Here is a 16,212-nt window from a genome sequence, read left to right as displayed (position 1 = left end):
AGAGAGCAGTACAGGATATGTCCTGTACTACTCTCTCTTCTCTCCATCAAGAAAGCACAGCTTGCTGCATATATACTTTAAGCACAAACTTGCCTTGTCTGAGATCATACTTGTACTACAGTACAGGTACGACCTCAGACAAGGCAAGTTTGTGCTTAAAGTCTGTGCTCCAAATTGGCAATAGCAAGCTGCTCACAGAACAGAATTGTGATAACCTAAAGTTGTTTTTGTCCAACAATACCACATACACTTGTTTTTTGTTGGGTTTTTTTTATGTGGAATTTTTTGATGTGAAATTTGATGTGGCTTATACAATTTAACTAAAGAAACATCAAATCATTAGCTTTTACAAACCCAATTGCTTATTTTACTACACCTTCTATATCTTTACTTAACATTGATTTGAAAGAGTGTTTGATCTCAGGTCACTAGCAAAGAGGCAGGGGAACAGTCATTGTGCAGTAGTGACAGGTGTGAGGCAGGTGCTGGAGATTAAGGTCTACTGTTCAACTATGCATAAGGGAAATCATTACAGCTGAACTGCCACTTAGTTTATCCAGCATCAAAACAGAGCATAGGGAAATACTGCTGTTACACAAATTCTCTACTCAGGCATGCAGGGAAAATGGAAAGCTTTCATTTCAAGCTTGTAATAGGATTTAAAATTATATAAGGGTGGCCCACCACATACCAGCTATTGGTGGAGAGGAGAGTGATGTAGCGAATTCAGAGATGGTTATTATTAGGGGGCCATGATAGTTAAGGGCCAATGAGGGAATTTTGCCAGAAGACCGGGGTTATACCCCTACTCTTTTCTTAATGACCACAGAGAGTCAGGACCTCAGTTTAACGTATTTCTCTGAAAGATGGTGCTGTATTTTTTTTTCTACAGTATAGCCCCTGTCACTATACTGGGGCATTAGGTCCCACACAGACCAGAGCCACCCCTGCTGGCCATCCTAATACCACTTCCAACAGCAACCTTAGTTTTCCCGAGGAGGTCTCCTATCCAGGTACTGGCCAGGCTCAACCCTGCTTAGCTTCATTGGGAATCCAGGCCAGAGCTGCAGGGTGATATGGCTCTGGCTTATCACATAGTACAATAGGTGCTCTGTCTCCATCTAGTGTACGTTCATCAGAATCACACTGTCAAAAATCATGTTTGCGAGAAGCCTACATGGCTTCTCATTAACATTCTTATGTATTTAACATAGAACCAAATTTTGTGCTGACATTACTGCTTAACTTAGTCAGAGCCTTTAAACTGGGGGTTACTAAATGCATCTTTATGAATAAGCATACAAGATGGTAACCACCAGCAGAATTTAATTGCTTTCTTTATTTCATTGACCTGCCGTTTGGTACCTCTTGACCATGATGAGCAACAATGTTCAGTTAACAGATCAGTATCATCAGATCATCTGACTACAGAGTGAAAGGAGATCCACAGCACAGTGACATTTAAATTTTTCACTTTATTTTACAAAGAATCTAAAAGATGTGTTAATAACCAAATAAGAAATAGAAAACACACACACAAATTATTGCATGTTTAGTCTTTCAGTTACAAAAACAGAGAAATACCAAAGCTGCCACACGCACACACACTAGCACCTGGTTGACATTTTTCATTTAATCTTATTTGGATTTTTTTGCCGTTTTGCCAGTGACTTTTTTCTTAGGTGATGAAACGTCTTTGTGGCAGCAATCACAAACCCAGCATCCTAGAATAAAAATACAGAGTACAGTTAATTTTAGGTAACAACCAATCCAACAGAGGCATTCAGTAGTTCCACAACAAAGCACTGAAAACTGTTCTACAGGGAAAGCAGTTGAATAATTAATCTATAATGCAGCTGAAGATTAGGGATGGGCAATATCATTTGCGATATACCGGTAGAAATTCTCCCCACAATAAGAATTAGTCTTCCCGTGATAATAACGATAAAGCCTTGTCGATGACTCATGTGCAGAGCGAAAATAAGTATGGCGGAAGGCAGACGTGAAGCTGAGGAGGAGTTTATCGCTAAACGAGGAGCTACCTCTACAATCAGGAACTGGTTCGGTTACAGAAAATCAGTTCTACTTTTAGATCAAGGTTTGTGTTTCTGAGGCTCTCAATACTGCATGCAATGGTCACTTGTAGCCAAAAACAGTGGTGTATGGTACTATTTTATATATCCTTATCGCAATAAATACCAGAAAATATTGGGATATAGTTTTAAGTTCATATTGCCCATCCCTACTGAAGATCACAGGATGGTGTGCAAGGATCTAACTTAAATCAGCTAGCTCATAGAATTGTTGGTTGTTCATCATGATCAGGGTGAAAAAAAAAAAAGAAAAAAAGAAAAAATATTAGTCATAAGGTTATTTCCAAGTAACTTGAAAAGCGTGCAGTACGCAAACATTACTCTACATGTTAGAAGATACTCATCTGTTAATGTAGTAGCTACGAGTACCTTAAGTACATTTCCATGGTGTCAAAGTGCACTATTAACTTTAGTCAACAAACCAAATAAGTGGGAGACTCTTACCCAAGGGAATAGATTCCATTCCCACGCAGAAGGTGTGGAAACCTCGGTCACACTTATCACAGAACATCATTTCCTCCTCGTGATGGGGCTGCTCACACACTGTGCAAGTCTTACACTCCATACACTGCCAGGGGTAGGTCTTTATTAACGCCACCAGCTCTGCGCTCATGTCCAAGCAGGACGGGTGACCTGAATACACAAACAGGTCTCCCTCAGCACATACAAACTGCACTCTCATCATAAACGACCGGAGATGGAAAGGAGCATGATGTAAACAGATGGTCAACCTGCCTATAAATAAATAACTCCCAAATAAATTATTAGAATAAGTCAAAGCTTTTAAACCAATCAATAATATAGGCTACTGCAAAAGTTTTATGATTTAACTTAAATTAAGTAAATAAATCTAAATCTCAATTATTCATATTTCATTTTACTTTGAAATAATAAGAACAATTTTTTAAAAAGGTTTCAATTGGAGCCCCATGAAAACCAAGCATTGTTAGAATAAGCACAAAAAAAATCTAATCATGGGTTCAAGGTCCAGGTCTCTCAGAAAGCCTTTTTCTAAAAATGCTGTAATTAACCTAATGTACAGTGTTACTTAGGTATGTGTTTTAAATAAACATTTAAGAAAAAAAGCACATTTGACATATTTACTTACCGCTGTTCTGGCATTGAGAGCAGTGGATGAGTGCCTCTGGTTTGCCCTTCTTGTTGGACTCCTTACCCTTCTGGCATATGCCACATATAGCATTGGGAATGACCTTAGGCTGCAAGGGCAGAGCAATGCTATAAAAGCCATGGCAACCAAAAGGTCCTACAATTCCCATAAGACTCTGTGGTCATGGGCCTCAAACAGCAACATACTAATAAGACTCAATTTTAGGTCTTCAGTTATGGCCATAGGTTTTAAACAATGTACAGTAACCTAAACACCATAATACGTGTAATGTTTTCAGTTAAACTGAGTGTCAGTAGACCCATATAACACGAGCTAGCAGGGTTTGGCAATATAAGACCAATTTCATAATCAAATGACATCATACAGCACTTTTCTCACAGTATAGCATTATTATTGGTGTCTTCAACATAGAAAGCATCTGTTGGATTTGTATTTTTGTATACATTAAACAACATCTCAAAATTGTAACCAAACCTATTCTGTTTTGTGTGCACTTTTTTTTAAAAAAAAATCAAACTTCAGCAATATCATGATCCTTTATTTCAGTAAATCTTCAATCTTAAACAAAACAAAAAATATAATAGTCTATTATGTGCAAACACACTGGGCAGTTTTTACCCAAGTAGGAAAACTGTTTATTTGTTTAACATCAGTTAGGGCTCATGAGCTTTCCTTTACCAAAGCAAAGTTTTCCTTTACCTTTGCAAAGTTTTGCATAACCTCTCAGGCTGATATTTAAAAACAAAAAAAAAACAACAACAAAAAAAAACTAAGTCATGACTAAAGATGAAAAGCAGAAAAAAAAGCATTTCATATTTCATGCTTTAAGAGCACACATGAAACACTTGATCTGAAAATAGGCTGAATATTTTCCTTTAGTGCTCACATCATTAAAAAATCTCTGCAATCTACTTTCTTTAAAATCTTTTTATTCAACTGCTTAACTAATATGCAGGTCTCACCGGTCAAAGAGCACACTATAAAAACTGCTAGAAAGAGCAGTGTCAGAACATCAGCAAATGCAAAGTGGGTAGGCAAGTTGCAGGTCTGATAAATATTTGCTGATAATAAAGCTCACAGTTAACATGAGGATATAAGCCTTCATTCTGTCACAGTAAGAGATGTTCCAATGCAGTTAAATGCATTACAAAAGGGGAAAACAATATCACTGTAAAAGACATAGCAGTTGCACTGTAACACTCAACAGGACACAAGAAACGGTAGAAGAGATGAAAAGTTATCATCCTGTACAGAAAATGGATCAACAGAAGCTGTACCTAGCATGATTTACACAAAATTATTAAAAATAATTGCATTTTAGTCAGTATCTTCTGTACGGGGCGGGGCGGGGGATTATTGGTTTGGGAACACCGGAACACTAAACTGCAAGTGATTTTTTTAATTTCCCCAACAGCAGCTTGTAGTGAGACAGAATATATGTTTAATATTACGTAGTGCATATTAAAAGTGTTACTATTGATTGTGTTACTACTAACAGGAGAACTGAAACAATGACACAACTAGTGATTTAACCAGCTGTTAATATGGCTGGTTTCTTTTTCATTTTCGGAGGGCACACCGTGCACTCTTGGCACCTTAACATAACTGCAATTTTATACTAATTGGCTGTTATTTTTGTTATTTAGGCTATCGCAGTACAAATGTTTCATTACATCATTCATAGGTCATTCACAAATATGTTAGGAAAATGCAGCTACCACATTCTGCAAAAATATTTTAATACACATTGTTCCTTACAAAACTGGTCAAAGAATCTTGAGTGAGAATCATGATCTCAATTCCAAGTCCAAAAAATGTATTACATTTATTTCATTAATAATCGTGTAGCCCTAGAAAACGTTTCCATGTTTGAGGTCTATTCAATAGGGTCTGTTTCATGAGGTAGATATGTTAGAATAAACGTGATGGATTTGATAACTCATTTGATGCTCCTTCATGAAAAAATAGAAGAATTATTTGAATTTACATCTAAAGTAGGCCTCTATATAAAATTATGCTAAGAAAACAATACAGGTATACAGGCAGAGTGTCAACTACAGAATGTTGTAATGTTAACTACAGAACAAAGCATGAGAGTATTAGAATAGTTACTAAATACTGATTATTAGAGATGTGCAAAGTGTGATCTTTTTTACGTTAAGTTCTCAAAAGAAAAGATTTCGGGGGTTCCCCCGACCCCCAAAACAGTGCTTGTCCTACTTGTGAAGGTATACCTTTTGTTGATCCAAACTGCTTTGACAATAGCACAAAAAAAATGCTGATCAGCCAAGATATGCTTGGTGTCTTAAATTTCCTTTCGTAGTTTTGGAGCTACAAGGCAAACGTAACTAATAACAGCTACCGGATACACTGCAGTGAAAAGCCAGAAGCAAAACGGAAACCAAACATGGCTTGGCTGGTCGACTAGAAAATCATTGCCATCCATTTTACCAAAACTGTTTCATGTCAAACAGGAGTTTCAACACTTACATGCTTCAACAACTTGCAGGTGAATTCCATCCAAAATGATCCACATTGTGTTATTCTTAACTGTTTCTTTACCCAATAATTCTGAAAATTCACTTGGTTTTGAGCCAAATAAAATGCAGGTACAAAACTTGATCTTTTAAATTTATCTTGCATGGTTTTTACATCACTGACATTTATTTTTTTAAGGAATTCTCCTTTACGAAGAAGAATACATAGCTTTCATTTCTACAGATAATGAATATAAATCCTTGGAAATTAGCAGCCAATCATGTCTCCACTATTGTCTTTCAGCTTAACTGACCAAGAGGTATTTCATAACATCTAAAGTAATATTTAAATGGTAGGGGTAAATATATGTATGTATTTTATTTTTTTTTAAAAAAGAAAGAAAAACCAACGTGTGCAACTCGGCATTAAAACCTTAAAGTAAAACCAGTGCCACATTACTGGCATGAACATTATTGCTCCCAAAGTCTGTGTTGAAAAAAGTGACCTTTCAAAAGGCTGAATGGAACCAAACAAGTACCACTCTTGGAAAATAAAGTTCCCTTGATGATTGCAGTCCCGAAAAAGTTGCCTGCATGTGTGTGTGTGTGTGTGAGAGAGTTGGTCGTTTAAGATTATAGCATCATTTAGACTCAGGTCAGATGAAAAGAGGTGGATGTCTCATTTGAAAGTGCTAGAAAAACTGAAAGGGCAAAATAAGGGGAAGAAAAAAAAAATCAGGGGCTTTTGTCTTCTACCTTGTACCCAGGAACAGATTTGTGTTGGAGGGTGCGTGAAGTGCCATCTTTGCTTTTGCCTTTGGAATGGACCGCACTGTCCTGGCTGTCTCCGTCAGAGGTATTTCCTGTTGAACTGTCCTGTATGGAAACCACAAAAGTCTAAAATTCCTCTTATACTGAATATTGTCAGCTATTAATATCACCATGGCAGGATCTGAAATGTGATTAAAATCAACCTATATGCATACTGATGCAAGTCTCTTAACTGGGCTCGGTTTTTATCCCCCTGATTTTCTCCCTAATTTTAGTCATGGCCAATTCCCACCCATCAAGCAGCTTTCCCTTATCACATGACAGCTACCAATCAGGGAGGTCGAAGACCATCACGTGCTTCCTCTGTTCATCCGAAGCACATCAATCAGCTGACCGCATCTGCTCATACAACATCAGGCGGTGTAACACACTCAGGAAAGCGCTATCTACCCACTTCCGCATACATGAGCTCACAGACGTCTATGATTGGCAATTGTCGACTGTTAAGGGAGACAGAGTATGCTATCCCTTGCTCCCTGAGAGCATGGCCGATTTTACTCTCATGGGCTCCTACACACAGATGGCTGTGGCATCATCAGGATTCAAACTTGCAATTTCTAGATGATATTGTGAATAATATTTTATGTAGTAACTGGGCTGTTTTTAAAACCATCTTAGTTTCCCCAACCAAAAAATGTAATACCAGCCATGGCAGTGTTTAACAACGTTTAATGTTATCCTCTTCTGAAAATATAAAGTTGTAAGCAGGTACCATAATTAAAACGTAAGATGGTTATTTTCAGGTTTTAAGGTTATAATTCTGTGAATATAGCATCCCATCTACAGCTGATAGAAACATACAATGAGGAGTTTAAATCTTACAGATGAGCCCTTGTTTTTCTTGCCGTCATCCCCCTTTCCATCTTCGCCATCATCCGAGTCACCATCGCTGTCTGGGGCAGGCAGTTCAGGGTCCAGTGGAGGTTCATACAAAGCTGTGTTTAATGGTAGGTAGCGCAGCTCATTTGGAGAATACCTGCAAGCACAATCCATAAAAACATTTATAGGCCAACTTTAGCTCAGTTAGCACCACTGGTTAATGTTTACAGCATTGGGAGCACAGGGAGGCTACACGGTTACTGTCACCTCCCCGATTAGGTTTAATAAGTACAACTAGACACAATACGAAGCTAATTTAGAAATAAGATCATCATCATCATCACACCTTTTATAGTATTCCTGGAACTGTCCTGGGATGAGGGAAACTGGGTAGGGCCCAGTCTTTGTCCTTTCTGGTGGGAGGACTTTGTATTTTCCTTGAGGTACCTGAATTATCTGCATGGAAAAAGGACAAGCTGTTTGTGAGATCAAAACAAGACAAACCAAATTTACAGAAATGCAATATTTAGTTCAATATACTGGCTAAAGAAATTCAGGGATGTAATTTGCAGTATAAAGCCACTAAAAACATCCTAGCTTAGAAATAAAAATCACCTGAAGCACAATCATATATACAACAGCCTAGATCCAAGGACTTTTAGCACAAAATAATAACTGTTAAAAATCTAAATGTATGATTGTGTTGTTGACACCGGAATAAAGAAAACCAGTTCCATAGCTTATATGTGATCAAAGCGTTATAAATTAAAATTACTACTACTAAATTGTATTATACAAACAATGTTAAGAATGTGCACAGTAAGTGCTTAATTTTTTAAAACTCATGCACTCTAGCCCAACACTAACGATGCCTCTGAGGCAGTACACATGCTTCTGTCTGAAGTTGGAAGCTGATCTGTATAGTTTAGATTATAATGCAATTTACACAATTAAAGCCTGATCTACTTTTATATATATATATATATATTATATATATATATATATATATATATATATATATATATATATATATATATATATATAACCTAGGCAGACATCTAACCACATCTTTCCAATGAAACCACTGTAGTGTTCACTATACATTTCAGCACATAATCAGGTGTTCCTCTTGTATCTGAATGAAAAGAAGGATGTGCAGATGTGATCAGTGTATTTCATTCTCCTGTGCACACAGTCTTACGTGTGTCTGAAGATCAAAGTAGGCTCTTCTTTCCTCCATGCGCTCTCTGTTGAAGTTACTGTTGAATTCTGCTGCTTTTTTAGCAGCTTTCTTGATGTACTCTGGCACTTTGCTGGCTTCAACCTTTTGAGGATTTTGCTGCTGCAATTGCTACAGAGACAAAGATACAAAAATGCATTTAAATAAATAAGTAGTAGGCTGGAATATAAACAAAAGTACAAAAGGAACAAGTCAAGGCCTTGTTGAAACTGCTTAAGCTTAATCTGTTGCCTTTTACCTTAAAGTTACAGTGGCTAATTACCTTTTTGATGAATGAATTAACACTCTATAAAATGAACAGTTACAGCAAGGCATTTATTTGTTCGAACTGGTTGGAAGCAAATGAACGACAGTCATACAATTTATCCTTGTTATCCGGTTGTGAAGCTGTTCAGCCTGCTGGTGAATAAGAGCATGTGTTCGTGTGTTTCTCTGTATTTTACTATTTTATATCAGGCATGAGTTAGTGAGTGATTAATGATTTGTAACTAAGGCTCTGTTATGCATCCAGGGTGATTGGATCACAAACGGACAGCTGTGACGCATAGCGTTCACACCTAGCATTATGAATGTGTCTCCAGTGACCACTTGTGATCAGATTTCAAATATTGTTTGTGTTGGAGAAAGCCTGTCACACACATTTTTTACATCAGTCTTCCGCTGCGTTTATTTTCAGGCAGAACTGTCCTGCAAATTCTCTCATATGTATCTGCACGGACCGTTTCAACCATTTTAATCTTGTGGTCTGCTAACAAATCTTTAAATGAATAAGAGATGAGACGCAGCTGCTTTTGTCTCTGCTGTTATAGCATCGCACTTATCCATTAGCCTAGTGGTGGCGAGCTCCACCGTTCAGCTCCGTTACCAAACAGCAGTGATTCCATATTTTATGATGCAATGACACAGTCGATTAGTTGGTCCTTTGATACTGTCAGAGATGCACACTATGCATCAATGCATGATGCATTCACTTCACACTAGGGATGTCACGAGAACCGATAATTCTGTACCAAGTTGATACCAACATTCTTAAAACGTGACGGTACTTGTTTTTCTGCAGTAGCATAGGTACCGTTGGTAACTGAGGTTGCAATTCTTCCGGACCTGAAGGGGGCAGCAAATAGGCGCAAGTGTTTTAGTCGGTCCACAAATGGTAAAGAAGAAGAAAAACGCCGACAAGCACATGGGGAAAAACTACAGACGATGGCGACAAGTTTAGCTCCGTCCCGATTCGTTGAGAGGAAAGGAAATATGGAAATACTTCATGACAACAAACATGATTGATGCTCTGAAGCCAACGTGTGTAACTGATGCTGTCATTCATTTCAAACAAAGTGAGGAAACACCTGGAATTTGGGGGAGCACCTGAAAGACGGTCCTATATTATGTCTGCTTGAGGCAGCTGGCATTGTGGCCGTGAAATCAGCTAACGTTATGCTCCATGTAATGTTAGCGATAGCCAGTTATTTCTTAACGACGCTAACATATTGCAATTTTATAAACTACCTCCTAATGGGCCACCATGCATTGCCATTCAGCCCGTATCCTGTCAGCAAAATGTAGCCTAATGTCACTAATAATTATTTAAATGTTACATAGTTTTAATAACTCTTTTTGGCCTGCCACCATATCAGTGAATTTAAACTAATGACTGCATTCAGAGTATAAGGTGTGTGTGTGTGCGCACGCACGCACTCACTCACGCATGTTTAGGAGTGCACCTTAGCACTTGTAGCCATTAAACTTTATTGTTTAATATCTTGATTGTTTTATTAGTCAGTGTTTGATAACTAAAATACCCCCCCCCTCTCTCTTTTTGCCAGTATCAGCCAGAGGAGGATGTCCTCCAGGAGAGTTATTTATTTTTTGAATTCTTTTTTTATACCACACCGTGGTATCGACTTTGGTATCGAGTATCATGTACTTTTGGTGGTATCGGTACCGACTATTAGATTTTTGGTATCGTGACATCCCTATAGCTGGCTAGAGTTAGTGGTCTACTGACATAAATGCACAGAGCCTTCACTGATGCAGATTGATGTGATCCTACACAGATTCACACTGTGAGAATACACCTGAAGATCTTATCTTTTAACTGGAACTCAGTAACTGACAGTCACATTGATGTGCACAATAATGTTTTTATTCACCTACAACTTTTAATTATACCCGCAGCGTCACAAACACGTCTGTCCTGTCCCAAACTGCACTCTCCCGTACCAGTTTGTCGGCACACCACTGGTGCAATTACTATATAGACATGCTACTAGGTACGCAGCCCAGAATTCTCTCTGACTGTGTTTAAAAAACTGTTAGTTGAATATACTTGAAATAAAACTTGTCCATTTATAAAACTAAATGTTACTTACCGCACTTAGTGTGCTTACTGAGTACTCTTTGGTGATCCTCTGTCGCTCCCGCTCTTGAAGTATAACAGAGTACTCTGCATGTTTAGCTGGATATTCCTTAATCATCAGATCAATAACCTCATCACTGCGTAAAGCTGTAAGCCCTGGTGAAAACAAAATCAAATATAAATGCAGGCACCAGCTCTTTTAATTAATGATCCGAGGACAAATGTAAATGTGTTCACATTTGAATTACAAATGTATACTTGCCATGCAGGTTGGGCAAAAAAAAAGAAAAAAAATTTTAAACAAGACGATTGTATCACTTAAAAGTCGACCGATTGATCAGTTTTGCAGATTAATCTGCTGATAACTGACTGCTGGAAATATCGGTTATTGGCAAAAATCCACAATGATTACGTGCGTAGCGACGTAGCGTGAGCGGCTGAGAAGGGTCCGGTGTCATTATATAGTACGAGAGCGGCCTCTAGAGGCAAAATAAAAACTATTCGAGACAAATTTTGTTGTGTAATTTGAAGTGTTTCATTTTGAAGTGATTCATTTTGGATGTCTATTTTTATTTGAAGTTTTACTTTAGGTTCAGTTTGGATGTATATATTTTATTTACTTTATTTATTAATAGCTATTTCATTTACAAAAAAACAACATTTTAATTGTACAGTCAGTACTGTTTCGTAATAAAATTCAGCAATATTTTATTTGGGTGTTGTTTTTTTTAAATTGATGAATGAAAACCAATTAATCAACCGATATGTCATCAGCAGGTACTGCCCAACTTAGTTATCTGTAAAATCCACTATCGGTCAAGCTCTAGGATCACTACACTTGAAGATACCTTCACAATATGAGTATGTTTTTTAAAATTCCATATTTACAAATAAAACGTTGGAAGAAATCAGTTTAGAATGGTGGTAACATATCAAAATATTGCACAGACATACTGAAATTTCTTACCCCTACATGTTAGGGAAGAGCTTAAAGCTTACCTAATGTACACTGCGTCTCTGTGATGACATTCTGTTCTCTAAGATAAAGTTTTTCCTTGTGAGATAAGTCTCTTCTTTCCAAGTCTAGAAAAGAACACACACACCATATTTGTTGTACAAATTCAGTGCAAAATCAGTTATTTTGCCATCAGAGCTCCTGAATCAACCAACAAGTAATCTGACTTTTTCCACATCATTTGCATGCAAGTGTTCTTTTATTGGTCAGGAATTTGGAGGAGTGTGTTTTTATGGACACTTCTTGGTTCTGAGGGCTGGTTTTCCTCAACAGGCCATGCAAGTGCATTTTTAACTAGAAAACAAAGACAGGATGTAGTTGCTAGTTACTAATAAAGATGTTCCCCAAAATGTTCTTTAAAATGTCTTTAAGCCATTTAAGGAAAAAACAAATGTGTGCATTAATTTACATCTACTTTAGAAATAAATATATTTTGTTCTGCATATGGTAGTTGTTGGAAATTGATGCTAACTCTACCGCAGTGCTACAAGCACTCAGTGCCTTTCATGCCATTTTGTGTGGCCCTTTGAAAATCGGTTTTGTGATGGTTAACATGGATGAGGACAGAGTACCAGATTTTTGGAGGACCAGATTTCAGTTATTTTATTGGGCAGCTGAGTGAGTGAGTGAGTGTGTGTTTGGAGTGTTCAAACTAATCACAACAGACAGAACTACAAAAAAAAAAGAAAAAGAATGTTTGGTCTGCACTGAACAAGGTAGATGTGAAAGAACCCTTGAACATCACAACCTAGATCAGTTATTGCATGTAATCCCATTCAGGAGGAGGAAACAAGCTAATGCATGTGTGTGGGATACAGGTTTTGCTAATACCTGGATATTTCCGCTTAAAAGAGGTAACTCCTAAATACTCGCTGACTTGTTCTTGCAACATATAATACTCTCCTGTATCATCTGGAGGCCATTTGTACTCGGTCAGATTCTCAGCAGGAAAATATGTTGCTCTGTAACAAGACACGGAAGAGTTCATGTCAGGAGGAGGAGAAATTAAACACTGTACAATAAAATAAAATGTATGGGGACGTTTTGAACATCTCGTATATAAATGGAATGGTTTGTGGAAACATCAAAATTACCCCAAAAGCCACAACGAGTTTTCATTAATCTCTACATAGACGTGCTTGAGTGGCTTCTAACAATGTACATATAACAAGGGCTGGGCAAAGATACATCCAAGTATTTTGATAGATAATACAAAATGTAAATACATCAACTTAATTATAGAATACTGAAACTACTAAACAAAAACATCAAAACTGGTTTATAAAGCGTTACTTTAGCACAATTATTAAACTGCTTTTGCAGTTTTTCTCCATGCTTAACTTCTCACTTTCCCTTATAGCTACTGAAAATATTTTTTTTTTAATTTAAATTAAGGGCATTAGTAATCACGTGAAATCCTTTTAGGGCTGCAACTAACGATTATTTTCATAATCGATTAGTTGGCCGATTATTTTTCGACTAATCGGACAGGGGGGAACTTTCAGGTTAGTAAAAAACTAATGTGTTCCATTTGAGATTATATTACCTTTCTAAAATTCATACACTAGACCAGTGGTTTTCAACCTTTTGTGAGCTTTGGACTGCTAGAATATTTTGAACAATCCACAAGGACCCCCTCACTCCACAACAATTATAGGCTATATATTTAACAGTCATTTCTATATATGTTTCTTTATATTATTAATATGTAACATTAATTATATTAAAATTGGACAATTAAAATTTGAATCAAAATATTTCAAGATTTTATTTTTTAATTTGACTCTCTGAATTATCCTTTGTTTATTTTATCCATCATAGGTTTTTGCAAATTATCATTTCATTTGTAAATAAATTTAAAATAAATCCACAATGAACGATCATCAGCTCAGCTAACGTGATATTTGCAAACAAGCAAATTGATTAATTTTAAAACATCTCATTTGAATAAGGTTTGATACATTTAACCAAAAATATATATATAATATTATTCAAACATTTTTAAAACTTTCCAACGGACACCCTGCAATTACACCACTGACCACTAGGGGTCCGCGGACCGCCGGTTGAGAAACACTGCACTAGACGGTATTGAATAGTGTAAGTGTACATTATGTCATTTGGGACACAACTTTAGATTTAATCTCCGAAGTGTTTTCAGAACAGAAGTAACGTAATGAGTAAATGTACCGCGCAGACCAACTAATCGATAATGAGACAACGATTTTCATAATCAATTATGTCGATTAGTTGTTGCAGCTCAAAATCCTTTAAACACTTATTAAACTTCAAACAAAACACATGATTTTTGCAACATGCCAGAAGTTGGCACACTGCAACATCTGCATTTCCTCCGTAAGAAGCTCAGAAGTAGGGATGCAACTTCATAATCGATTAATTGGCCGATTAATCAGTACTATTTCAGACAAATTTTCAGTACTATTTTTTCATTTATTTAAAATAAATCCACAAACTGAGGGCTACAAATAGAAACTTCAGACTAATATACAAGCATTTATGCATTATTTTTATGGATGCACAAAAAAAAGCATTGATAATTAAACTACAGTCCTAAATTAATAATAAAATCTCCCTTTCACTGCACCTTATGCTTTCTGTTACTCACTGCCTTTAAGCAAAGTTATTTATGTTTACTTTGATCATAGTGTTTTAATTAGACAATACAGATCTTACTTGAGCTCCCATTGTTTATCACCACGTCTATACTGCGAGTTACAAGCAACGTGGCCTTGTTACTAACAGATCGCGCCTGTTATAATAAACAACATAAGGTACACGGTATCGTACAAATACGGCATATAATGACAAACGTGAATTAAACTAAACCTTTTAAGCAACTCGCGCCAGTTTCCCCAAGCCCCTTCTACACAGTGGAGCCTTTTGGATATAAACAAAGTTTCGGTCATGAATCACTGTCATGTGTCTGTGCTACACAAGCTCCACTTTTGCTGCTTTTCCACTGCAGGAACTTTCCCCAGGAACTAGGGACTTTTGGAGGTACTCGGTCTGTTCCCACCGCAAGGACCAGGGTCTAAATTAAGTTCCGGATAAAATATCTACCCCTCGTAAAGTTCCTACTCGCGAGGTGGTACTTTTTCCAAAAGCCAGGAACTTTAAGGGGGGTGGGACTTGGGCGCTGAACATGCTGATTGGTTGAATGCACACAGCATTTTTTCAAGGACCATTTTTAAAAGTCTGTTGCGGTGCTTACAGTAACAGTTGTTTAGTGCGATACGAATCAACACAATTGAGTTTCTTAAAAAAATACGACGAGGTTCAGGCCTTAAGTGGATGTGTCTATTTTTATTTGTTATTTGGAGTGACACTTTTTGGTTCAGTTTGGGTGTATATATTTTATTTGCTTTAATATTTATTAATAGTTAATATATATTAATATTCATTTCATTAAAAAAGTACAGTACATTTTCATGATGCAGTCAGTACTGATTATTTTGGTAATAAACCTCAGCAATATTTTACTTTGAGTGTTATGTTTTCATTCAGTATCAATTTTAAAAACTATCGGTTAATTAATGGGGTGGCTGTGGCTCAGGTGGTAGAGCGGGTCGTCCACTAATCGCAGGGGTTTGATTCCCGGCCCACATGACTCCACATACCGAATTGTCCTTGGGCCAGACACTGAAACCCAAGTTGCTCCAGATGGCAAGTTAGCGCCTTGCATGGCAACTCTGCTACCATTGGTGTGCAAGTGTGTGTGTGAATGGGTGAATGAGACACAGTGTAAAGCACTTCGGATAAAAGCGCTATATAAGTGCAGACCATTTACCATAATCGGTTATTGGCAGGTACCGCCCAACTTAGTCACTGGTATCAGTAAAATCCCATCACACACTCTGCCTTTGATAAGCCTTTGGTGCTAAAAGACAATTTCTAACCATAAACACAACTCTGGTGTAAGTAAATCCTCATATATGCAGAACACAAAAGTGTTTTGATTAAAAAAATAAAAATCTATAATCAAAATTACAAAAAGTATATTGTAGATTAAATACAGTTATCAGAAATACTGTCCATGACGATATAGTTACATTATTAAATGCAGACGTGTTTTATTCACTTAGAATTGTACAAATTGTATCAGCCAACTGATGGTTGAGGAATGTGGGATCTCACTATACAATGACTATGATGCTAGCTGGTGTTGTTAAAGATTCCAATGTCGATTATTACCTTGGCTGATTTAATTTGAGGAAATGTGTGCATTTCAGAT

General features: G+C 37.0%; 1 protein-coding gene across 1 annotated transcript in view; it reads right to left on the bottom strand.

Moving 5' to 3' along the window:
* Window positions 1-1,326: 1,326 nt before the first annotated feature.
* The window catches only part of phf10 (PHD finger protein 10), a 15,945-nt gene continuing 1,059 nt past the window's right edge, over window positions 1,327-16,212 (bottom strand). Inside the window, exons 3-12 of the mRNA XM_053620733.1 lie at window positions 12,792-12,922; window positions 11,945-12,028; window positions 10,959-11,101; window positions 8,551-8,700; window positions 7,696-7,805; window positions 7,353-7,506; window positions 6,456-6,575; window positions 3,202-3,310; window positions 2,538-2,726; window positions 1,327-1,724 (exon numbers count right to left, since the gene is read on the bottom strand). Of these exons, the coding sequence (XP_053476708.1) occupies window positions 1,639-1,724; window positions 2,538-2,726; window positions 3,202-3,310; window positions 6,456-6,575; window positions 7,353-7,506; window positions 7,696-7,805; window positions 8,551-8,700; window positions 10,959-11,101; window positions 11,945-12,028; window positions 12,792-12,922 (1,276 nt within the window). The 3' untranslated portion in view covers window positions 1,327-1,638. The remainder of the gene's footprint in view (window positions 1,725-2,537; window positions 2,727-3,201; window positions 3,311-6,455; window positions 6,576-7,352; window positions 7,507-7,695; window positions 7,806-8,550; window positions 8,701-10,958; window positions 11,102-11,944; window positions 12,029-12,791; window positions 12,923-16,212) is intronic.

This window comes from Ictalurus furcatus, chromosome 3, assembly GCF_023375685.1.
Source record: "Ictalurus furcatus strain D&B chromosome 3, Billie_1.0, whole genome shotgun sequence".
Classification (NCBI taxonomy): Eukaryota; Metazoa; Chordata; class Actinopteri; order Siluriformes; family Ictaluridae; genus Ictalurus; species Ictalurus furcatus.
Note: the sequence above shows the minus strand (reverse complement) of the source record. Positions and strands in the feature narration are given on the sequence as shown.